The 25506-nt window shown below is 45.6% G+C and overlaps 1 protein-coding gene across 1 annotated transcript in view; it reads right to left on the bottom strand.

The window, feature by feature from the left end:
- Nucleotides 1-25506, bottom strand: part of DNAH8 (dynein axonemal heavy chain 8) — a 589186-nt gene that overhangs the window by 221123 nt on the left and 342557 nt on the right. Inside the window, exons 44-45 of the mRNA XM_084624647.1 lie at nucleotides 24285-24463; nucleotides 14533-14720 (exon numbers count right to left, since the gene is read on the bottom strand). Of these exons, the coding sequence (XP_084480773.1) occupies nucleotides 14533-14720; nucleotides 24285-24463 (367 nt within the window). The remainder of the gene's footprint in view (nucleotides 1-14532; nucleotides 14721-24284; nucleotides 24464-25506) is intronic.

Here is a 25506-nt window from a genome sequence, read left to right as displayed (position 1 = left end):
TCAAGTGATTAAAAAATACAAAGCGTACAGTGCTCACTTTATATTTATTTTTTATTATAAATATTTACACTTTAAAAAGAAAAATAGTATTTTTCAATTCACTTAATACAAGTACTGTAGTGCAATCTCTTTATCATAAAAACAGCAAGGAGTCCTTGTGTCATAAAAGTTGAACTTACAAATGTAGAATTATGTACAAAAAATAACTGCATTCAAAAATAAAACAATGTAAAACTTTAGAGCCTACAGACCACTCAGTCCTACAGCTTGTTCAGCCAATTGCTCAGACAAACAAGTTTGTTTCCATTGCTGGAGATAATGCTGCCCACTTCTTGTTTATAATGTCATCTGAAAGTGAGAACAGGCGTTTGCATGGCACTGTTATAGCTGGCGTTGCAAGATATTTATGTGCCAGATGCACTAAAGATTCAGATGCCCCTTCATGCTTTGGCCACCATTCCAGAGGACATGTGTCCATGCTGATGATGGGTTCTACTAGATAATGATCAAAATCAGTGCAGACCAACTCATGTTCATTTTCATCATCTGAGTCAGATGCCATTACCAGAAGGTTGATTTTCTTTTTTGGTGGTTCGGGTTCTGTAGTTTCTGCATCGTAGCATTGCTCTTTTAAGACTTCTGAAAGCATGTTCCACACCCCGGCCCAATCAGGTTTTGGAAGGCACTTCGGATTCTTAAATCTTGGGTTGAGTGCTGTAGCTATCTTTAGAAATCTCACATTGGTACCTTCTTTGCGTTTTGGCAAATCTGCAGTAAAAGTGTTCTTAAAATGAACAACATATGCTGGGTCGTCATTCAAGACTGCTATAACATGAAATATATGGCAGAATGCAGGTAAAACACAGAGCAGGAGACATACAATTCTCCCCAAAGGAGTCACACATTTAATTAATATATTATTTTTTTAATGGGCGTCATCAGCATGGAAGCATGTCCTCTGGAATGGTGGCCAAAGCATGAAGGGGCATATAAATGTTTAGCATGTCTGGCATGTAAATACCTTGCAATGCCAGCTACAAAAGTGCCAGGTGAATGTCTGTTCTCACTTTCAGGTGACATTGTAAATAAGAAGTGGGTAACATTATCTCCTGTAAATAGAAACAAACTTGTTTCTCTTAGCAATTGACTGAACAAGGAGTAGGACTGAGTTGACTTGTAGGCTCTGAAGTTTTATATTGTTTTGTTTTTGAGTGCAGTTATGTAACAAAAAAAAATCACATTTGTAAGTTGTGCTTTCACAATAAAGAGATTGCACTATGGTACTTAGATGAGGTGAACTGAAAAATACTATTTCTGTTATTTTTACAGTGCAAATATTTGTAATAAAAATAACACAGACTCTGTGTTCTATATTTAATTGAAATCAATATTATTGAAAATGTGGAAAAACATCCAAAATATTTAATACATTTCAATTGGTAGTCTCTTGTTTAACTGTTAGATTAAAACTGTGGTTAATCAATAGCCCTAATCAGAAGCAATGCCTTAAGAAAGGAATGGATCTAGATCCTACATCTTCCTCTTCGGTTTGAAATACTTTTAAGGGTGCTGAAATATTTTGGGTAGTTGTTGCAAGAACCTCTGGTGTCAAAATACCACAAGAATGTATGTTGTCACAGAATTTTGCCTGAGAACTTGAAAGAGAAAAAACTGGTAACTACCTTTCTGTAACTGTTGATCTTCAAGATGCGTTGCACACGTCCATTCCACCACATATTGTTGGAGATTTTTCCTTTACCAGTCCCTGTCAGGGCAACTTGAGCTCCTTCTGGTACCTTGTACCACTGCAGGCATAAAGGGCTACGCTGCCCCCGTCCCTTCTCAGTTGTTAGTACCAAAAACACTCCGATAGAGAGGGGAAGTGGGTGGGTTGTGGCATGGACATATGCAACACATCTCAAAGAACATTTACAGAAAGGTAGGTAAAAACGGTTTCTAACCTTTTCTGTAACTGTTGTTCTTCAAAATGTGTTGCTCATGTCCATTCCAAAGTAAGTGTGTGCACACGTGTGCACCGTCGCCAGAAGTTTTTCCTTCAGTGATATCCGTCGGGTCAGCTCCTGTGACCCTGGAGTGGCACCCGCTGATCCTCCATCCCTTCAGTTCCTTAGTGCCAGCAACTCTGACAGAGGGGTAGGTGGGGGGGTTTTGGAATGGACATGAGCAACACATCTCGAAGAACAGTTACACAAAAGGTAACAATTTTTTCTTCTTAGAGTGGTTGCTCATGTACACTCCAATGTAGGTGACTCCCAAGCAGTTACATTTGAGGAGGGCTTGGAGTTCATTTACATGCTGATTGGATTACTGCTCTGCCAAAGCCCGCATCATCTCTGGCTTGCTGAGTGATAGCATAATGTGTCACGAACGTGTGTACCAATGACCATATCGCTGCCCTACAGATGTCCTGTTTCGGGACCTGTGCCACAAACGTGGCTGATGACGCTTGTACCCTTGTAGAGTGTGCCATCAGTTTAGGAGCTGGGCCCCCACCAACTCATAGCAAGTATGGATTTCACAATCAGATTCTCTGTGTTGAGACTGGGTTGCCTTTAATTCTCTCTGCGATGACCACAAACTGTTCCATGGTCTTCCTAAAGGGCTCGGTCCTCTCTAAATAGAAGGCGAGTGCCCATCAAATGTCCCATGAATGGAGCACTGTTTCTCCCTGCTAGCATGGGCCTTTGGGTAGAAGACTGGAAGGAATATATCTCGATGGCTATGGAATTGAGAGACCACTTTTAGCAGAAAGGACAGGTGGGGTCGTAGCTGCACCTTGTCCTTGAAAAAGACTGTGTATGATGGCTCAGAGGTGAATGCCCGAATCTCCAAGACCCTTCTACCTGAGGTGATAGCCACCAAGAATGCCACCTTCCATGACAGATAAAGTAATGAGCAGTGTTAGGGGGCTTATTCCTTCACCCACTTACTTCCCTGGTCCTTCTCACATGAACAGAGAGCAACAATACCCGAAGTCCAAAGGTGCAAACAATTCAATGTTTATTGGGGTGAACTTCCAGCAAGCATGATTCCAGTTTCCTTCCTTAGTGTCCCCCTTCCCAGCTCTGACACCACAGAGCCTTATACCAGTGTCCCTGTTCCCATTCCTGCCCTTAGCCAAACATGATTCCAATTTCCTTACCCCCATTCCCTGTTCCCATTTCCCCCACCCACACACCCACCCCCACTCCCTGATTGATGGCAGACTATATAGTAAAACTTGAGTTCTGCTTAGCTATACCTTAACCAACCATTTTCCTGAAATTTAACTAACCAATCCTAACATATTGTAACATGATTATGTAACCAATTATATCCCACCATCTTAATTAGTTTACACCCAGCAAAATTAATTATACAGCAGACAGGAACAATCACAGAACCAGACAGAGATTATACAGACAAACAATAGCAAAGTGGGAACTATAATGACAAAACAATACAGAAGTGAGGATTTCACATCCCAGCTATTGATAAGTGAGTTCTTGCCAGACAGGATGCTATCAAACTAAGTTTCCTTTTACATTGTCTAGGCACTTCCCTTTCTATGGAGGTGATAAGCACTATCAGGACAGGATTGTATTCCTAACAGCCCAATAGCACCTTCTTTCAATGTGGCTAGTTTGGAATGTGAGGATGTGACGATCGCTTCCCAGTTTATGGCTGCCTGTTGCTTAGCCAAAGGCCTTAGCCTACGAACAGGGCCTCAGCCTGTCACAGTAAGAGAAGGCCCTTACACCGGCAGACAGTGATTTTGATTCTTTCTTTCTTTTATATCTCTATAACTAGCCAAGTGAAAAGAATACACCTAAATTCTTAGAGTATAGGCCCTTACAGGCAGACCTGAATATCTATATCCTAACAAGCAGGATTGCCAGTGGCTCGAACGGGGGGCCTGTCAGTCTGTTGTGTTGTGTTGTCCATGAGGATCGCTGCCTGGTTTCCCACTAACAAATTCTGAGAGCCAGGCAGGCTAGGTGCACCACCCTTAGCTCCCTCACACTGATGTGCAAAGCCAGCTCTTCTTGTGACCAAAGGCCTTGGTCCTGAGGCTCCCCAGATGGGTTTCCTATCCCACATTCGAAGCGTCCATGACTAGGGACAGCATGGGAGCAGGTCTTGAGATGGGAACAACCGCACACACGTTCTCTGGGTCCTGCAACATCGAAGCGTTGAAATTATCGATGGGGGAAGGGAGACCACCCTGTCCAGATGATGGTGGCCTGATGTGTATACTGATACTAGCCATAACTGGAGCGGCATTAGCTTCAGCCTTGTGTGCTGCACCACATAAGTGCATGACGCCATGTGACCCAGCAGCTTCAAGGACGTCCTTACTGTACTAATGGGGTGTTCTGCCACTTCTTCTATAAGCATCCCTATTGCTTGAAAGTGTCTCTCCAGAAGAAAGGCCCTGGCTCAGGTGGAGTCTAGGACCGTGCCAATTAATTCTATTCTTTGGGTTGGTGAAAATATCGATTTCTACTTGTTTATCAATAGCCCCAAGTCTTGAAAGGTTAACTGTATCAGTTCTACATGAGTTTCGACTTGGTTCCTGGACTGGCCTCTAATCAGCCACTCAGCCAGGTAGGGGTATACTTGCACCCAACTCCTCAGGAAGACCACCATAACTGACATGCACTTGGTGCTGCTGATAAGCCAAAGGGTAGCACTGAACTGATAACGGTTTTGGTCCACCACAAACTGTAGATATTCCTGTGTCCTCAGAATATCACAGTGTGAAAATGTGTGCTTTAGGTTGAGGGTGGCAAACCAGTCCCCTGGATACAAAGAGGGGATAAATCGAGGCCAATGAGACCATGTTCAATGTAAGCTTTTACTTGAAGCTCTTGAGGTTACACAGATCCAAAATGGATCTTAGGTCACTGTTGGTCTTTGGGATCAGGAAATAATGGGAATAAAACCTCTGCTCCTTAGCTCTGGAGGAACCTCCTCCACTGCTCCTGCCCTTAGAAATGACTGCACCTCCTGGGCCAGAAATCTCATGGGAGAAGGATCCCTGAAGAGGATGGGTGGAAAGGAGGGGAACAACTGAACTTTAGGATATATCCCACTTCTACTGTGCACAACACCCAATGGTCAGTGGTAATGCGGGACCGTGCCCGGTCCACAAATGAAGGGAAGATATGATCCAGGTAACGTCCTGGTACGCCATCCCCAGGTGTACCCTCAAAAGGCCATTTGCCCAAAGAAGAGGGAGCCTCCTTCAAATGGTAGGTCCTGGATGGTTTTCTGGACCTCATATGGAAGTCCCAAGGCCTGTAACCAGGAGCATTGTTTCATCACCAACGTCAAGGCCATGACTCAGGCAGCCACATCTGCCCCATCCAGAGCCACCTTGAGGGATCCCTTGGTTACTGCTTTCCCCTCCTCCAATAAAGCTGCAAACTCACCCCTCAATTCTAGAGGCAGGAGCTCCTTGAACTTTTCCAAGGCAGACACAGAATTAAACCCATAGCAGCCTGCCATAAATATAAATGGAAGGATAACCACCTTTCTGTATACAGTGCTATAAAATCCCTCCTGGCCAGAGGCAAAATCCTTTCACCTGTATAGGGTTAAGAAGCTAAGGTAACCTCGCTGGCACTTGACCCAAAATGGCCAACGAGGGGACAAGATTCTTTCAAATCTGGAGGCGGGGGGAACAAAGGGTTTGGGCTGTCTGTGTGATGCTTTTGCCGGGAACAGATCAGGAATGTAAGCCTTACAACTCCTTTAAAGTTAGTAAGTAATCTAGCTAGAAAATGCGTTAGATTTTCTTTTGTTTAATGGCTTGTAAATAAGCTATGCTGGAGGGAATGTATATTTCTCTTTTTGTGTCTTTTTGTAACTTAAGGTTTTGCCTAGAGGGATTCTCTATGTTTTGAATCTGATTACCCTGTAAGGTATTTACCATCCTGATTTTACAGAGGTGATTCTTTTACCTTTTCTTTAATTAAAATTCTTCTTTTAAGAACCTGATTGATTTTTCATTGTTCTTAAGATCCAACGGTTTGGGTCTGTGTTCACCTGTACCAATTTGTGAGGATTATTATCAAGCCTTCCCCAGGAAAGGGGGTGTAGGGCTTGAGGGGGATATTTTGGGGGAAGACGTCTCCAGGTGGTCTCTTTCCCTGTTCTTTGTTTAAAACGCTTGGCGGTGGTGGCACACTGTTCAAGGACAAGGCAAAGTTTGTACCTTGGGGAAGATTTTAACCTAAGCTGGTAAGAATAAGCTTAGGGGGTCTTTCATGCATGTCCCCACATCTGTACCCTGAAGTTCGGAGTGGGGAAGGAACCTTGACACAGCCTAAGAGGGCCTGATGGTTGGCTATCCTCAGCTGGAGGCCCCCCATGAAATAGACTTTCCTTCCAAATAAATCCAATTTTTTTACATCCTTGGCTTTTGGGGATGGCCCCTGCTGTCCCTGCTTCTCTTTTTCATTCGCCACAGAGACAATCAAGGAGCCCAGTGGCAGGTGAGTATATAGGAACTCAACCCTTTTGAGGAACGAAATACTGCCTCTCTGTTCTCTTACTTGTATCAACATAAGGGTTTACCAAAGATTCTTTATCAGCTCCAGAATAGCCCCATTCAGGAGTAAGGCAACTCACGACGGCCCTGAGGGTGCCAATATGTCCACAAGGGAGTGAGCAGCCTCAGCGACTTCTGCCTGAATGCCCAAGTTTTGGGCCATCCTGTGTAGAAGCTCCTGATGTGCCCTACAGTCATCCTCGGTGGGCACCACAGCAGCCCCCACTAGTGCCTCATCTTGGGAGGAGGATGATGAAGCCGGTACAGGGACCAGACCTGGAACCGTCTCTTCTGTAGATGGGTCCCGTGAAGGTGTATCACCACCAGCCTCTGCACTGACCTCGGCACCGGGAACTGCTGATCCAAGGGGGATTGTGGGGGAGCTCACCCTTTAAAAGTCGCCAAGTATGCGTGTTCTGAATGGGGCCCTTGGAGCTGTTGGAATGCCCACGGGTTCCAAATTGGCCACGGCATAGGTATTTGCCATTGAGTTGGTGGCTATGGTGTTGATGTCAACCTCTTAAACCATGTCTAACACTCGGTGTCTGTAGCCCAACTATGTTTATTCCCCCTTGAGGCACAGGATTCAGGAAAGTCTGATTCTGATTCAGGAAAGTCATTCCTGGGTGACCACGGTGGTGCGGTGCCAGTCAGCACCAACGAGCAGAGGTGTGGGGGCAATGAGCAGTGCGGTGCCGAAGTGGGTCGGTGCTGGGAAGTAGAACAGTGTCGCAGGGTAGAGCACTGCTGCGACATAGACCAATGTCGTGAAGTGTATCGGTTCCACGAGGTGGAGTGGTGCCATTTGGGGAAGAGCTGTGCCATTGCATCATAGCCGGCTTGCCCTTGGTACGCACTTGCTTTGGTGCCATAGCCTCTCTCGGTGCTGGGGTTGCTGTTGATTGTTCATGCTGCACTGGAGATGGTGGCATCGGGAAGAAGAGTAAGTCCCTCACTGCGTGGAATGCCTTTGGTGTTGATGGTAAAGCCAGAGCTGAGTTTCCCCAGTGGCTCTCCCTCAGCGGGGAAAGCATTTGCATTGGACTCAATGATGCCCTTCCTGGCACTGGAGTCAACGAAATATTGCACTCTACTGCTGCATCATAGTGGCCTGGTGCGGGTTACACCCTCTCTGAGCACCTATGGCCCTCAGGCCTTCGGGTCAGCAAGTGCCCATGGTTCATCTTATGCTGTTTCTTCTTCAGCACCAGCAATGGTGAGCGGTGCTGAGGAGTTGGTGCAGGGATCATCTTCTTGTGCACTGGTGGAGAATAACAGGGCCAGCAGTACTTTTCAGTGTCCTTCCTTGGTGCAGAGGAGGAAAAGCAAAGTTGTGACAAGGGACGCCAGGGCGCTCCTAACCAACCCTGAGGCGGTCAGTGCCAATTCCCCTTGTGGCTCTGTATGGGGATGAAGTGCCACTTCAATCAGAAGGAACTTTAACCTGTTGTCCCTCTCCTTCTTGGTCCTATGTGTAAAGTTCTTACAGATGCAGCACCTCTCTTGAATGTGTCTCTCCGAGGCACTTTAGGCAACTGTCATGTGGGTCACTCCCCGGCACCAGTTTGTGGCACGGAGCACATGGCTTAAAGCCTTGGGATAGAGGCATGTCCTGGAGCCGGAGCAGGTGAGCCCCGTGTGCGGGGAACTAAACCTATACTAACTCAGTTAACTACTGTTCTAACTACCAACTAATGTAATAACTATATACAATTTTCTATTTACAAAAGTCCACTGAAGGAAGCACTTGCATGACCAAGAGACCAGTAATGTTCCAGCGACTGTCATGGGCGGTTAAAAGGAATTGAAGGGGGAGATGGTCTGCAGGCCCCTATATACCATGCCATGAGGGTGCCACTCCAGGGGGTGCAGGAGCTGACCCGATGGACACCACTGAGGGAAAAACTTCTGGCGACGGTGCACGTGCATGTGTACACCTACATTGGAATGGACATGAGTAAGCACTCAAAGAAGAACCGTTTTTCCTTCTTTGAGTGATCGGAAGTGTCCATTCCACTGTAGGTGACCCACAAGCAATTTGAACTACCGGAACATGGACTGAAGGACAACTTGGCCTAATCTGGCATTGTCCCTTGATTGATGAGAGATGGCATAGTCAGAGGCAAACATAGAGAGCAATGCTTTTTTTGCCTCTGTTTTCACTAACAAGGTCAGCTCCCAGACTGCTGCGCTGGGCATCACAAAATGGGGAAGAGATGGCCAGCCCTCTGTGGAGATAGAGGTGGTTAGGGACTATTTAGAAAAGCTGGATGTGCACAAGTCCATGGGGCCGGATGAGTTGCATCCGAGAGTGCTGAAGGAATTGGCGGCTGTGATTGCAGAGCCATTGGCCATTATCTTTGAAAACTCGTGGCGAACCGGGGAAGTCCCGGATGACTGGAAAAAGGCTAATGTAGTGCCAATCTTTAAAAAAGGGAAGAAGGAGGATCCTGGGAACTACAGGCCAGTCAGCCTCACCTCAGTCCCTGGAAAAATCATGGAGCAGGTCCTCAAAGAATCAATCCTGAAGCACTTGCATGAGAGGAAAGTGATCAGGAACAGCCAGCATGGATTCACCAAGGGAAGGTCATGCCTGACTAATCTAATCGCCTTTTATGATGAGATTACTGGTTCTGTGGATGAAGGGAAAGCAGTGGATGTATTGTTTCTTGACTTTAGCAAAGCTTTTGACACGGTCTCCCACAGTATTCTTGTCAGCAAGTTAAGGAAGTATGGGCTGGATGAATGCACTACAAGGTGGGTAGAAAGCTGGCTAGATTGTCGGGCTCAACGGGTAGTGATCAATGGCTCCATATCTAGTTGGCAGCCGGTATCAAGTGGAGTACCCCAAGGGTCGGTCCTGGGGCCAGTTTTGTTCAATATCTTCATAAATGATCTGGAGGATGGTGTGGATTGCACTCTCAGCAAATTTGCAGATGATACTAAACTGGGAGGAGTGGTAGATACACTGGAGGGGAGGGATAGGATACAGAAAGACCTAGACAAATTGGAGGATTGGGCCAAAAGAAATCTGATGAGGTTCAATAAGGATAAGTGCAGGGTCCTGCACTTGGGACGGAAGAACCCAATGCACAGCTACAGACTAGGGACCGAATGGCTAGGCAGCAGTTCTGCGGAAAAGGACCTAGGGGTGACAGTGGACGAGAAGCTGGATATGAGTCAGCAGTGTGCCCTTGTTGCCAAGAAGGCCAATGGCATTTTGGGATGTATAAGTAGGGGCATAGCGAGCAGATCGAGGGACGTGATCGTTCCCCTCTATTCGACATTGGTGAGGCCTCATCTGGAGTACTGTGTCCAGTTTTGGGCCCCACACTTCAAGAAGGATGTGGATAAATTGGAGAGAGTCCAGCGAAGGGCAACAAAAATGATTAGGGGACTGGAACACATGAGTTATGAGGAGAGGCTGAGGGAGCTGGGATTGTTTAGCCTGCAGAAGAGAAGAATGAGGGGGGATTTGATAGCTGCTTTCAACTACCTGAAAGGGGGTTCCAAAGAGGATGGCTCTAGACTGTTCTCAATGGTAGCAGATGACAGAACGAGGAGTAATGGTCTCAAGTTGCAGGGGGGGGAGGTTTAGATTGGATATTAGGAAAAACTTTTTCACTAAGAGGGTGGTGAAACACTGGAATGCGTTACCTAGGGAGGTGGTAGAATCTCCTTCCTTAGAGGTTTTTAAGGTCAGGCTTGACAAAGCCCTGGCTGGGATGATTTAACTGGGAATTGGTCCTGCTTTGAGCAGGGGGTTGGACTAGATGACCTTCTGGGGTCCCTTCCAACCCAGATATTCTATGATTCTATGACCAGGTAACTGCATTACTAATATCCAGAATGGGAATCTTAGCCAGAATGGCTGCAGAAGTTGCTCTCAACCTGTTTGAGTGCACCATCACTCTATTTGGAGGTGTAACATCGGCCAATTAGTAACATAAATTAATGAAGCTGGAAATCCAGGTAGAGATCCTCTGGGTGGAGACCATTTGGCCTGTTACTCTATCTGAAATGGTTACAAAGAGTTGAGATAAATGGCCTAGAACAGTCCAGGTAAAAACCCAATGCTCTTCTAATACCTAGAGCAACGGTTTTCAAACTTTTTGAGCTGAGCCCCCCCATTTAAGTTACAATTTTTGGTTGTGCCCCCACCCCGAGCCAAGACAAAAATAGACACAATACCTGTCCCTTCCCCCTCGGGTTTTCAGGGTGGGGGAAGACACAGGCCAAAGCCTCTGGGGGCAGAGCCAGCACTGGGCACGAAGGCTGCTGGGAGCAGAAATCGGCACAGCTGCAGCAGATATTGACACTGACCCACAGGCTGTGTGGCCTACTAAGATGAGTCAGGTGGTGGAGGTGGTGCTCCCTCCCTGAATCCCGCCACACAGTACTCCCAATCAGACCTCAGAGATCAAGGAACTTAATTCCTCTCTAGACTCCTGCTGTAACCAGTCAGTAAAGTCTGATACCTTGTGCCTGTTGAAGAAATCATACTTGGAAAGGAGTGCCTGGTAGTTGGCAATTCTAAGCTAGAGCCTGACAGGTGAGTAGTTTTTCCTTTCAAAGAGATCCATTCACTTGAGTTCCCTTTTCTTAGGTATTGCCTTGCTTGCTCTTGGGCAGTGGTAACGACAAGAGATCTAGGTGTGGATTAGTATAAAAATACTGAAATCCTGATGATGGTGTCTGGTACCTGTTCTCTTCCTTTTTCAAAGGCAGTGGAATAGATGGGGGTTCTTCAACAAGAGCTCTGTTGTCTCTAACCGTCCTTCATTGATTAGCATAGCCAGTGTTGCTGGCATTGAGAAGTGCATGGTAGCTAACAATTTGAGAGATTTGTCGTGCACCACATCAAATGTTTTTTCTGATGTCACAGCCCTTCATCAAAGGAGGTCTTGAAATGCCCTGCAGCCATCAGGAAGTGATGGAGTAGATGGGACCACAGCCTCATGAGGTGATGATGATGAAATGGCAACAAGGGTGAGTTCAGTAGGCAGATGGAATTCCTCATCAGAAATTTGTAATAGCTAAGTATTCGCAACTGACATCTGGGATTGTTGTTGCTGAACCCTAAGGGGAGGCAGATCTAGCCCTGGAAAGGACAGAGGAGGTGGGTTTTCATGTTGAAGACCCTGTGGTGCCCAGTATGGCCATGCATGGGAGCCAGAAGTGAAATGAATGAGGGACTCTGGTGTAGGATACCAAAGAAGATGTCCATCTTATATCTCCTGTGTCTACTAGGGTAGCCTCGTGCTCTGGAATCTCTATGAGATGCATTAAGATCTTGGGGAATATGTGAGAGACCTCTCTCCCACAACTGCAGTCTGAAGCAGATGTGGAAAAGTACTAATTCTCTACCAGTGGAGGATCTGATTTGGTAGGAGCTCCAGGGCCTGATGAAGAATGCTTGTCAGTACCAAGGATTGTATCTGGTACCAAAGACAATAGTGGTGACTCAGAAAGGGTGGATACTGCTAGATTCACCCACTACTGTGAATTTCAGTGTCAAGACAGCTGGTACTGTGAACAACATTTTGAGGATGACAGCACTGGGTGGAAGTTGCTGACAATGATGATAACAATATAGCTGGTACTTCTAGAGTGAGCTCCGATGTCAGTATTGAGAGCTGTGAAGCTTGTGCCAGAGACAATGGCTAATATTGAAGTACAGCAACTAGAGTCTTTATGAGTGTCTGAATGATTGAATTTACGCCTTCTACTACCCTTGACTAAGGAGGAACGAGGCAAACTCTGCCTCTTTTATTAGAGACCTTGTGCTTTAGAAGAAGTATTCCGTGTCCTACCACTAACACTCAGTGATGAATACTTAACAACAGGAGCAGCCAAGGAGTGTGTTTCATGGGAGCAGGAGTCCAGAAGCTGGCTGCAGGGCATTTCAGGAAGACTGCTCAGATATGGGTTTATCCTGCATATCTGGATCAGAGGCAGGCCTCATAAAACTTTTTTCTCAAAAAGTCTAATGGACAACTTATATGACCATCACTGAGGGATACAGTTGCCTCACATGAGAGGCATTATTTGAGGTTTTGCTCATCCATAAAGGCTGAATCCTGGTAGCAGGTAACCAGAAAAAATTTACCTGTAACAGCTCACAAAAGCTTATGCTCAAATAAATTTGTGAGTCTCTAAGGTGCCACAAGTACTCCTTTTCTTTTTGCAAATACAGACTAACATGGCTGCTACTCTGAAACCAATAAACCTATAGTAATCCTAAACTACTAAAACTATTCTAAAGTGTTAATTATATACAATGAATTTGTTTTAGATACAGTAACTCCTCACTTAATGTTGTAGTTATGTTCCTGAAAAATGCAACTTTAAGCGAAACAATGTTAAGCGAATCCAATTTCCCCATATATGGGGGGGTTAGGTTCCAGGAAAAAATTTTTTTGCCAGACAAAAGACCACACACACACACACACACACACACACACACACAAAGTATAAGTTTTAAACAAACAATTTAATACTGTACACAGCAATGATGATTGTGAAGCTTGGTTGAGGTGATGAAGTCAGAGGGTGGGATATTTCCCAAGGGATGCCTTACTGCTAAATGATGAACTAGCAATTGGCTGAGCCCTCAAGGGCTAACTCGTTGTTAATGTAGCCTCACACTCTAGAAGGCAGCAGGAATGGAGAGAGAGAGAGAGAGAGAGAGAGAGAGAGAGAGATGCGGATTTTCCTTTTAAGTACGCTGACCCACTCTTAAGAACACTGCCTTGTTAAGTTAATCAGCAAGCTGAGACCACAGCTGCTGCCAGGAAGCTCCCTCCACCCTGAGTCCTGTTGCATAACCCCCTGCTCTACGGAGATGGGGTAAGCGGGGTGCAGGAGCAAGGAGGAGGGGGACACCCTGACATTAGCGCACACACACCCACCCCGCACAGCAAGCAGGAGGCTCGGGGAGCAGCTCCAAGGCAGAGGGCAGGAGCAGCACTTGGCAGTGGGAGGAGGGTTAGCTGAACTGCTGGCAATTGATAGCCTGCTGGGTGGCTGCTGCACAGGGAACTTAGGGAAGCGGGGAGCTGATAGGGAGGCTGCCGGTCCACCCTGGTTCCAAGCCCCCACCAGCTAGCTGCAACGGGCTGCTCTTTCTGCAAGCAGTGGACAAAGCAGGCGGCTGCCAAACAAGTTATAAGGGAGCATTGCACTACTTTAAACGAGCATGTTCCCTACTTGATCAGCAATGTAACAACGAAACAACGTTAACCAGGACGACTTTAAGTGAGGAGTTACTGTATGCATGTGCACAAGACAAAGAAACACTGGCTTACAGTTCCATCTTGCAGCCATGGGAGGTAAAAGATAGCTGAGGGTTGTTTGGCCCCACTCTGACCTTTATGCCCTCAGCTGTGTGTGTGTGTATGTGTGTGTGTGTGTGTGTGTGTGAGGAGAAGAAAGGGTCATGAGGACACTCAAAACACATGCACAGCCCAACAGACATTGCTGGCCCAACGAACTATTCCAATCTTGAGTGCTTCGGGATGTATGCATGCCAAAAGCAGAATATATATGGAGAAGCACGTCAAGAATATTTTATTGCATTCTATTAAAAATTAAGACACCCCATCCCCCCCCCCACACACACAAGATCTGTGGCAATCTTTTTAGAGGACTAGCCATCACTATCATGAAATAAGGAACAAAACTATTACTACATTAATAGGTAATTCACATTCATGATTCATTATACGGAAGGAAGCAGCATTCATTTACGCAAAAATATCTGGGCTTTGTTTTGAAAAAAAGTTCAAACAACATTTTCAGGAGATAGTGTGGTGGTAAGTAATTGTATACTTATTGTTTGCAAAATCAGTACTATGTACATACCACAATGTAATTAACAATATGCATTGTTTTCAAGTTACTATGTTATTAACTTGTATAATTTGTCTTCTCTTATCAAGGATTACCAAATTACACTCTTCCATTCGTATATTTACCATTGTAAGAAAAATTCCGAACTCTGGATTTAAATCTACAATATCTCCATCAGAAAATATGAACTGCTTTTTCCTTTCTTTCCTTGCTGTTAAAATAATATAAATTTGTTGTGCTGCAACTGATAAAACAGGTAATTCAATTCTGTTAAATTCATCGAAGCATCCCCAGGAACCTGACTGCGCAAGACCTACAATGGAAAAGGAAAATGTGGCTGATGACGGTTTCTGGAAATGATTCCCCCACAAGCCTAAGCTATTTGGTCGGCACCTCTCTTCCTGCAAATATTGCAGGCAGTTCTTTCAGTATACAAATTTCTTAACAGTGAAACGCAATCAGAATAATTGTTTTTAATTCTTCAGGGAATTGCCAGGTCTTGGATACAGGTTTTCCTACAGTTGGACCCATAATTCAGTATAAAGATTAGTTTCTTAATTTAAAAAAAAATGAGATTTGGGTTCTTTTTATCTGCCTTCTATTTTTTGAGTCTTCAGTGTGCACTTGGGTCACACTTTCAAGCTTTCCTCTGCAACCATGAAGTCTAGAAACTTTTACTACTTTTTTTTTAAGTTAAAGCTAAGATTCTCATGTAATCACTTGTCTCCAGTATCTGGGACTTTAAATAGAACACAATCGCAAGACTCAGGATAAAATTGTGAGAATAAAAAAGTGGACCGTGTAATCAGGATTATTGGTATGTAATCTATCTTTCTAAAATCACTCAGTCACACTTTCTGCATCTTTTTTCTGATCAGAACTTCAGAAACTGAACAGTACATTTTTACAGCTACATGGCTTCCCTCTTCCTCAGTATCTACTAGTATTCCTGTCCTCTTACTTTCCCTTTCTGTAACCACCGCTCCCAAATTTCAGACTTTCACCATGAATAACTTCATATAGATTTGTAAATGAAATTTTTTAAATTGTATGTTATCTATTTATGGGTTTTATATGTCTGCCTATTACTGCAATATCTAAGTACCTTCCATATTAAATTAATACCAATATTGAAATTCCTAGTGGACTTCTTGGAGTCTGACTCTTCTTTTGGGGGTAAAATCTCTACTTTGGCTATGACATTTTCATTTTATTTTTTTATTTATCTGTTTGTTTCAGGGTGTTGGGTGTTTTTTTTCTGTGGGCAGAGTGTTTGGGTAGATGAGGGTGTCAATGTTGTGAATGTCATTCTTGCTACAGTAGATATGGTTTTGGAAGAGGAAAATTGTGCAGTATTTCCTAAAGCTGGCAACACTTTAGATTCACCTAATCTCCTGTGGAAATTCATTCCATACCCAGATCCCCTCAGCCAAGAATGTTTTCTCTCCAGCTCTCACACACTTCCTCCTGGCCTTTGCTATTGTAATTTAAAAAAAAATTACTAATCTCTCTCTCTACAATATTCACGGAGTTCCAAAAAGACAGTATCTTGACACTTTTCCATTAAACGACAAGACTCTAACATCCTAATTATGAAGCTTTCAAAACAAAATTATTATAGGCAGGGCTGGTAGCACCACCTATTATTAATGTTGCAGACACTGTAAAGGCCCAGTTGTCAGTTGCTTACAACTTTGCCACACCTTAATTTGTTTGGGCTGAAATTTTCCAGGCTGGGTGTTTGCGTGTCTGACTATTTAAGAAGATTTCAGCCATTTCCAAGAATAAGGTTAAAGGAAAAGAAAAGATTACTCACCTTTTCATAAGTGTTGTTCTTTGAGATGTGTTCCATATGTTCATTACACTGTACATATGTACAGGGATGTGCAGGAGAGTTTTCCTTAGCAGTACCTGCAGGGCGGCCAACCCTGTGCCCCGGCATCCCACATCCTCCGAGTTGAAGGGATAAAGGGTGGAGCCGACTAGCCCATCCTTCAGTTCCTTTATACCAGAATCTTAGAAATTAGATTCCAAAGCATTGGGGAAGGAAGGTGGGTTGGGTAATGAATATATGGAACACATCTCAAAGAACAATAGTCACAAAAAGGTAACTCTTCTCTTCAAGTGATTGTATATGTCTGTTACACTGTAGGGGACTCCTAAACCATTTTCAATGGAGTGGGGACTAGGAGTATAATTGGAAGAGGGGTTGCAGGACCACTTTGCCCACATTCACATCTTCCCTTGATGCCTCAATAATTATACAGTATCTAGCTAATATGTGGTCTGAGGACTATGTCGCTGCTCTGCAGATGTCCACGATATGGATCTTTCCCCACAAACACTGAGGAGGTGGTGCATGCTCTAGATGAATGCTCTAACACAGAGGTCCCCAAACTGGGGGGCACTGCCCTCCCCAGAGGGTGCCAATGAATGTTCGGGGAGCTCAGCTGGGTCCCGGGCCAGCACCCATGGAGGGCAGGAGAGCCACCCAGCTCTGCTCCTGGCCCCTGCCACTGGCCCCGGCTGCTGACTCCACAGCCGGGGCCCTGGCCCTCAGCCAAGACTCCGCTCCTGTCCCCAGCTGTGGACCAAGCCTTGGCCCCCTTACCCATGTTCACATCCCCCCCCTCCCAGCCCCAGCTTGGGGGAGGTGGGAGAAGGGGCACAGACTGGAATGGGGGGGCACAGGTAAAAAGTTTGGGGATGATTGCTCTAACAGCTTCTTAAGAGCACAGTACCCTTGACAGTGTAGCACATGACAACATAGCTGGTGATCCATTTGGTGACAAGATGGCTTCTCATTCATTCTGCACAAAGTAAAAAAAGTTTAGAAAAGACCTGGAAGATCTTTGGTTTATTCAAGTAATAAGCCAAGGCTCGGTGAACATCCGAAGTGTGGTGCTTCTGTTCATCTTTGTGAGCATGTGAAAGATGACAGATAAGTACACTGACTGATTGAGATGGAAATCAGATGCTACTTTGGAAAGAAACTTAGTGTGTGAGCTAAGCTGCACCTTGTCCTTGTATAAATGGAGGATTCGTTGTCAGGGTACACTGTTCCCCTACTGTCTTTGCAGTGGAGATGGCTATTAAAAAGGCCGCCTTTGCTGAGAGGTGTAACAACAAGCAGGAGGTTAAAGGCTCAAACAGAGGTCCCATAAGAATTGACAGTACTAAATTCAAGACCCACAGTGGAGTAGGATCTCTGATGGTGGGAGCAACTTCTCTAGAGCTTTTAGGAAGCTGGTAGTCATAGGGTTAGAGATACAGTCCTGCCCTCAATTTCAGCATTTTATGCCTGTATTGCGGCCAGATGTACCTTGATGGAGAGGACTGCCAGACCTTTAAGGTGTAACAAATAATCCAAAATCTTTTGAATTGTAGATTGTGTAGGAGACACACCATGACTAGCTGCCCAGTTAGAAGAAACTTCCAATTACTAAGGCAAGTAGATCTCTTGGGTGGTTTCCTACTATTGAGCAGGACGTTCTAAACTGGTACTGAGCAGTGCACCTCCTCTGGGTTTAATTGCTGAGGAAGTAGGCCATGAGCTACAGCGACTGAGGATTCAGGTGCAACACCTGCCCATGATTCTAGGATATCAGATTTTTTTATTAGAAGTAGGTTCTTGAAGGGATGGCTTGTGTAGATTGGAGTACCACAATGTCCTTGGCCAATCTGGAACAATGAGGATAATTTTGCCTTGTTCTTGCTTTAGCTTGACAATAACCATGGGGATTAGAGGCACTGGTGTCTACATGTACAGCAGATCCTTGTCCAGTGGGAAGAGGAATGCATCTGAGATGGACTTGGGACTGTGACCTATACTTGAACAGAATCAGGAACACTTTCGGTTCTGGAGAGTTGCAAACAAATCTACTGTAGAAACAACCCCTACTTGAAAAATTGATCTTAGAGTAGCCAGCTGGAGAGACCATTTGTGATCCAAGTTGAATGACTTGTTCAGGCAGTCTGCTAGGGCATTCTGGACTCCTGGCAGGTGAGATGGTTTGAGAGTTAGCAATGTAGAAACCCATATCCATACGTAGAAACCCACAGCTTGATTGCCTCTTGAGACAAGTTGCCTGATATGGCACCCTCCTGTTTGTACACATAAAAACACTACTGTGGTATTGTCAGAGAGCACCAGGATGATTGATTTGATTCTGTCCTGTATGCGTGGAAGAAACTAACACACTCTGGATATTGCACGTAACTCAAGAACATTTATGTGTAATTGGACCTCGTGAGAGACCACAAGCCATGACCCTTCAGATCACCCAAATGCACTCCCCACCTCGTGGTAGAAGCATCCATCATCTGATCATAGAGGGGAGAGTTGGTGAGAACAGGACTCCCCTACATGCCAGGATTCATCCACCAACCCCTTGCCTGGAATAAACACTAGCTTGTCCAGATAGTGCATATGAGGGCAGTAACTGATCTGAGCTGTGTGTGCAAGCCTCTGAGATGCAGTCTGGAATAGGGGAGGGAGAGGTCACAAGTCCATGCTACCATAGGTCCCAGGAGCCTGAGATAGTTCCTCACTGAGATTTGGGGACTGCTTCTGAATGGCACACAGGGGTCTCAAAGAAGAAACAACCTGGGTTGGAGCTGAAATCCCCAGAACTGTCCCAATAAATTCTATATCTCTGGAGAGCTTGAGGATCAATGTCTCTTGTTCACTTCCAGCCCTAGGTATTGGAATAGAGAGAGCATCCAATAGATACTTCCTTCCACTTGTTGACAGGAACAACTCCATAGCAACCAGTCATCCAGGTACGGATACCTTTGGACATCCCAATAGTGGAGACAAGCTGCTATCACCATGAATCTAGTGAAAGCTCTCAATGCAAATGATAGGCCAAAGGGTAGAACTGTGAACTGGAAGTGATCTCTTTCTATCATGCACCTTAGGAATATTCTGTGGCCTGGGTAGACTGCCACAAGGAAATATGCATCTCACAAATCAAAGTCAGCATACCAATCACTTGGCTCTGATGAAGGGATAATAGGTACAAGGAAAACCACAAGAAACCTCAGGTTCTTGATGCATTTGTTCAAGTTCTGAAGGTCTAGAATTGGCCTGAGACTTGTTTTGTTTTGGTTATAGGAAGTAGTGGGAGTAGAAACTCTTGTCCTGGTACTGAGGGGTCAATTCCTTTGTAGCTCCCAAGGAATAAAGAGTTTGCACTTGTCTTAGTACAGAGTTGGTTATAGGTCCCTGAAAAGGGACAGGGAAGGGGGGCCAAAGAGGGGAAAGAAAGAAACTTCAGGGTATATCCACTTTCCATTGTTCTTAGCAGCCACTTGTTTGAGGTGATGGACTGCTACGCACATAGGAAGTAGGAGAAACAGAGATCTGATCTGACAAGTAGGCTATCCTTGACAGAGGAGTCAAACAAGTTCCTTTGAAGCCTGCAGCTGTCTGGATGAAAATGACCACAGAGGTAGATGGAGTAGGCCTCCTTATAAGTTGTCTGTGTTTGTACCTGGACTGGTCCAGGTGTCTGGGTGGGTAATACTGCTGTTTCAGCTGAAACTGATACCGAAACATAGTGCTTTCCCAGGCTGGCATATAAAGACCAGTGACTTTCGCACAGCCCCGGAGACTTTCAGTATGTATACTTCCTCATCAGTCTTAAAGAAAAATAAAGCACAGCTTTCGAAGAGGAGGTCTTCAAGAGTCTGCTGCACCTCTACAGGAATCCCCAACAACTGAAGCCACAACAAATGGTGCATGACTATGGCTGTCACCATGACCCTTGCAGCTAAGTCTGAAGCATCAAGGAAAGTCTGAAGAGCAGCCTGGAAGATCAAACGACCCTCCATCAGAAGGAACTGAAACTTGTTCCTACAGTCCTCAGGTTGCTTGTTCAGGAATTTGAACATAGCAGCCAAATTTGAATAGTTGTATCAGGATAAGAGAGTCTGATGGGTAGCCATATGCAGATGTACCCCTGCAACTGAATAATACCTTTTTAAAAAAATAATTTTTGTTTGTCCTTTTCTTTGAGGGAAGCTTTTGCTCTACCTTTGTTGTGGTCTTTCATTTACTACCTACCATTACCAGAGAGCCTGACATGGAGGAGTTGATAGAAGTGTCCGTATGTCTGGGACAGAACTTGGCATTTATGTTCTATGCACTTTGCCACAAGCATGACTGATGAAGGGGTTTGCAATAGGGATTTAATGAGCTGCATTATAGTCTTACTTACAGGAAGGGCATCTTTCCATGATATAGCTGGGTGTAAAATTCCCATGAGATTATGAGGATTCTGCTCCATGAGCTCCATCTGGATACCAACCGATGTAGTATCCATCCTTTTCAGGAGCTTTGGGTAGAGCTTAATGTCATCTGGTACCAGAGAAGACACTTCAACACCAGAGCCTTATCCAGTGACAAGGATGAGATATTCAAAGAAGGCAGGGTAGAAAACTCCAGAGGCTGATCTTGCACCACAAATATAGATGGCAAGTCTGAAGCAGGTTGTGGAAAGTCCCGCTCTTGGGTGTATGGCAGCTGCTTTGTACTGATCGAAAGCGACTTCTCTCTACCAGGTGGGAAACCCTCCCTTCTTGGCGATTTGTTTCTGTAGAGTAATGAGGAAGCAGACCTTGTCACTGGAGGCATTCTTCAAGGCACCCATTAGGGCCAATAATGGGGCTGATATGGTATCAGACTCCAGTTGTGCCTAGACCAAGCACTCTAGTCTTTCAACCTGCTCTGGGCAGGATGTTTGTGAGAGCAGGAACAAGGCCTGGAGGATGCCCTGAACTCCCTGAAGTGGGAGACATAGGAACCCACTTCACACTCCAAGAAGGGTCAGAATGCTCCAAAGGCAAAGGCAGTATGGTATCAGCAGGTGTCATCAGAGATCAGGACAGTGAAATATGATAGGACTGAGATACCAGTGGCAACATTAGGGGCTTCCAAGCTATTGGTACCGTGCACTGAGGAAAAGCACAACCTGCAGTCTGGGCGAAGGAGACTGAGGAAGACTGTATCTGACCTGTGGTCACAGTTGCTGTAACAGACCCCAATGTCAGTGCTGATGTCTGCACTGCATGTGACAGTCCTGACAAGGTGCCGTTAGTTTGGATGAGCAGTGAAGTGTTACCAAGAGGAAGAGCAGATTTTTTGCAGCTATATAGGCCTCTGGCATGGTCAGTACCAATAATGTCCACTGCACCATCCAACAGCAGCGATGGTGGATCCACTGTTGCCACTGATGAAGTAGCCAGTCTTGATCATCCTGGAATGGGTACAGAAGTCAAAGGCCATGCTCTATGAGAGCCAGTATGGGGTAGTACCAGGGAGTGGCAAGCCAAAAGGTGTGGCTAATCTCTGGGCAGAAAAATCTCACACTGAGGACTCTGAGAAAGTTGAAGCAGTCTTCTTTTTCGGATTTGGAGATCAAGAGTGGTCCAATCATTTACGCTTTTTAGAGAACTGCCCTAGCAAAGAGGATAAAATGGTTATTTACCTGTATTACAACTATTGTTCTTTGAGATGTGGTTCATTTATGTATTCCACACAGGAATGTGTGCACCCCCAGCAAGCTGGAGTCAGAGAGCTTTCTGTTAGAGCACCCACCAAGGTGGCACAGGCACCCTGCACCTCCTCATGGCCCCTTCTAAGGCTATATAAGTGTGGTGCCACCCCAAACTTCCCCTCTCCCCTTATACCCTCAGTTCTTTTACATTGGAAATGTGTCTGAAGACTCCAGTGCAGAGGGGAGATAGGGTAGGTGGTGGAATACACATGTGAACCATAATTTGAAGTACTACTACAATAGGGCTAAATAATCATGTTTTCTTCTTAGAGTGGTTGATGGATGAAGCTTCAGAAAATACACAAACAATGGGACAGAGGAGCTGAGCAGATGCATATGAAGGTAGACATCTTCCAGTCAAGGGTCAAAGTATGGGTAGATGGCACACAGGACTAAATGCTCAGGGGGCTAGTGGGACTCAGGGGGCTAGTGGGAAGGGATTGGAAGATTAACATGTACAGATACTTCGGATTGGCTGTGACTGCATGTTTTCACTGCAGTTATCTCAGGTCACCAATAACTGGGATAAGCTAACTTGTGATCATGTAATTAAAGATTATAATGCATACTCAAGGAGCTGAACACAGGCAATTCTGGCATTTCTTAGCTTTGATTTCTTGACTTTGCAACCCTGATAATGTTCTTTTAACTTTGTGTGTAATACATCTATTATTGAAAAAGACTAAATGAGTATTTACCTCAGGAAAGCATATTTGTATGGCTAGGCATTACTATTTAAAATGACTAAGAAAGTGAAAATGAGAATACAAGCAAAAGGTTGATTCTATAGCCTGACAGAGCAGTCACCCAGGATATGGGACACCCAGGATCCAATCCCTCTGCTCCAATGATTCATATATTATTTACCCACAATGCAACAGCTTCAACAGGAGAGATCGAAGGACTCCCTATATTAGACTTATAGCCCAATGGTTAGAGCAGTCACCTGACAGGCAGCAGATCCTGGTTCAAATCCCTGGTTCAAGAGGGGACTTGAACCAGGGCTTTCCCACCTCCCAAGTGAGCACCCTAACCACTGCGCTAAAAGTTATGAGAGAGGTCCTACCCCTCCAGCTATTTTGTGTAAGCTCATCTACTGGGGCCTGATCCAGTAGGCAGGCTCTGAACCAGATGCGGGCAAACTGCGGCCCATGGGCCACAACCAGGCCACAGGACACTCCTGCTTGGCCCCTGAGCTCCTGGCCTGGGAGGCTCGTCCCTAGCCCCCCCCCCATTGTTCCCCCTCCCCCTCAGCCTCAGCTTACTGCACTGCCGGCACAATGCTCTGGGAGGCCGGGCAGCACAGTTGCAGAGCCGCAGCCTGACCCGGTGCTCCGGCTGGCGCGGCTGTAGTGCTGCCAGCCACCGGTGCTCCAGGAAGCACAGTAAGGGGGCAGGGAGTGGGGGGGTTGGATAAAGGGCAGGGGAATTGGGGGTGGTGGTCAGGGAGTGGAGGTGTGGATAAGGGTCGGGATGGTCAGAGGTCAGGGAATAGGGGTGTTGGATGGGGCAGAGGTCCTGGGGGGGCAGTCAGGAAGGAGGGGGGGTTAGATGGAGTGGCAGGGGGCAGTCAAGGGCAGGAGTTCCGGGGGCGGTCAGGGGACAGAGAGAAGGTGTGGTTGGATGGGGCAGGGGTCCCGGAGGGTAAGTCAGGAATGAGAGGGGGGGTTGGATGGGGCGGCAGGGGGCAGTCAGAGGTGGAGGATCTGGGGGTGTTCAGGGGACAGGTAGCAGGGGGTGGTGGATGGGGTAGGAGTCCCAGGGGGGCCGTCGGGGACAGGGGTGGTGGACGGGGCAGGAGTCCTGGGGGACCCGTCAGGGGGCAAGAAGTGGGGTGGGGGGTTTGGATAGGAGGCCGGGGCCGGGCCACGCCTTGCTGTTTTGGGGAGACACAGCCTCCCCTAACCAGCCCTCCATACAATTTTGGAAACCTGATGTGGCCCTCAGGCCAAAAAGTTTGCCTGCCTCTGCTCTGAACACATCTATCGGATCTGGCCCCTCAGAAGAGTTAGGCTGCTGAATGCCCATCTTCCCCTGGTTTGTGAATCACTCCAGGGCTTAGGCAGGAGGTAGGATTTGGATGCCCACAGGGAGGCAGCAAAGCCTATGCTCAGAGGCAGTCACAGGTTAGTAGTGAACTTCTACCCATTTTCAAGTGATTTAGGCTCTTAGGAGCAAGTAGAACTCCTAAGTGCCTAAGGCACTATTGAAAATGGGGGTTAAGTGCTTGTAAAATTTTATCCTATTTGACTATTATAATTTAATAAAAAAGTAATTTGTTCTTTGTTTCTCAGTACATGCAACATGGAAAATCTTACCTTTGAAAATCCTACCCAAGCCTCTGAAGTCCATTTGATCAGAACAGTTAAATACTACTACATATTTTCCCAGAGCCTTTCCCATGTCTTTTGTAGTTTCTGTTTTACCAGTTCCAGCTGGTCCTGCTGGAGCTCCTCCCATGTTCATTCCCAAAGCCTGAGCTAAGGTTATATAGCATCTGTAAATGTTAATTCAAATGTATAATTAACTATAGATGAAAGTGAGAAATAAAACCTACATGCGTATAACAAAGAAATAAGTATGGGCTATAACCCTCACATTGAATTGTACCTTACTCTGAGAGCAGTCCCAATAATAACAGTAGTACTACCCACATGATAAGGTACTACTCTACATGAGTGAGAGTGGCAGAATATAGCCTTTAAATGTTAATGTCATAAATAAATCTTAACCTGATTCACCTACAGACTATAGGTATTAGATGGGGTACAATGTATGCTACCTAAAAAAGAAGCAGTAAACAACCTGCAGTATCACAATAAAGAATGTTCATTATCAATTATCATAGCAGATAGTTTTTGAAGAGCAGATTCTGCCATGGTTGTTCATGTTAAGCAGTACCTCACAGGTATATAGTCCCATTAGGCTAGATTGACTTGACTAAATGCCCATGCAGAGGAGAAAAAGGGATTAAGAACCACCTCCAAAGCAGATGGGTGAGGAATGGAAAGTCTTGGCTCAGCTCCGTCAATATGCCAGTCAGCATATCTGAGCCAGCACAGTTCAGGGGGTGTTGTAATTTGTGGCTAGTACAGGACAACAGTAAATTATTATCCTCCTACCCTTCCCCCACTTCCAGGAAAAGGGGGAGCAGGGAGGGAATTGAGCCTCAGAGATATTTCTCTGAGCCACACTGCCTCCTGGGACAACTGCAGTTAAAGACACAATCCAACCTTTTTTAAATAAAAAGCTAACTTGTGACTTTGCTTTGCTTGGCCAAGTTACACTTCACGGGGAGTAAGGAGGCCACCCAACCCCACTGCTTGATTTACCCAGACTTGGGTCTGTTGTAGAGCACAACCCCTGTTCTCTGGATATTCCTCTCAGTGAGACAATGGATGGGAAAGTGTGGAGAGAGACAGAGTGAACAAAGCCTTAGGTCAGAACAGGTATCCATACACAAGAAATAAATAAGATGCACCTTTTCAAGGGCTGCAGTAATTTACACAGAGGCCAGGGAATGACTGTGCCTCTCTGAAT

The sequence above is a fragment of the Lepidochelys olivacea genome, assembly GCF_965140295.1.
Source record: "Lepidochelys olivacea isolate rLepOli2 genome assembly, chromosome: 3".
In the NCBI taxonomy this organism is placed as follows: Eukaryota; Metazoa; Chordata; order Testudines; family Cheloniidae; genus Lepidochelys; species Lepidochelys olivacea.
Note: the sequence above shows the minus strand (reverse complement) of the source record. Positions and strands in the feature narration are given on the sequence as shown.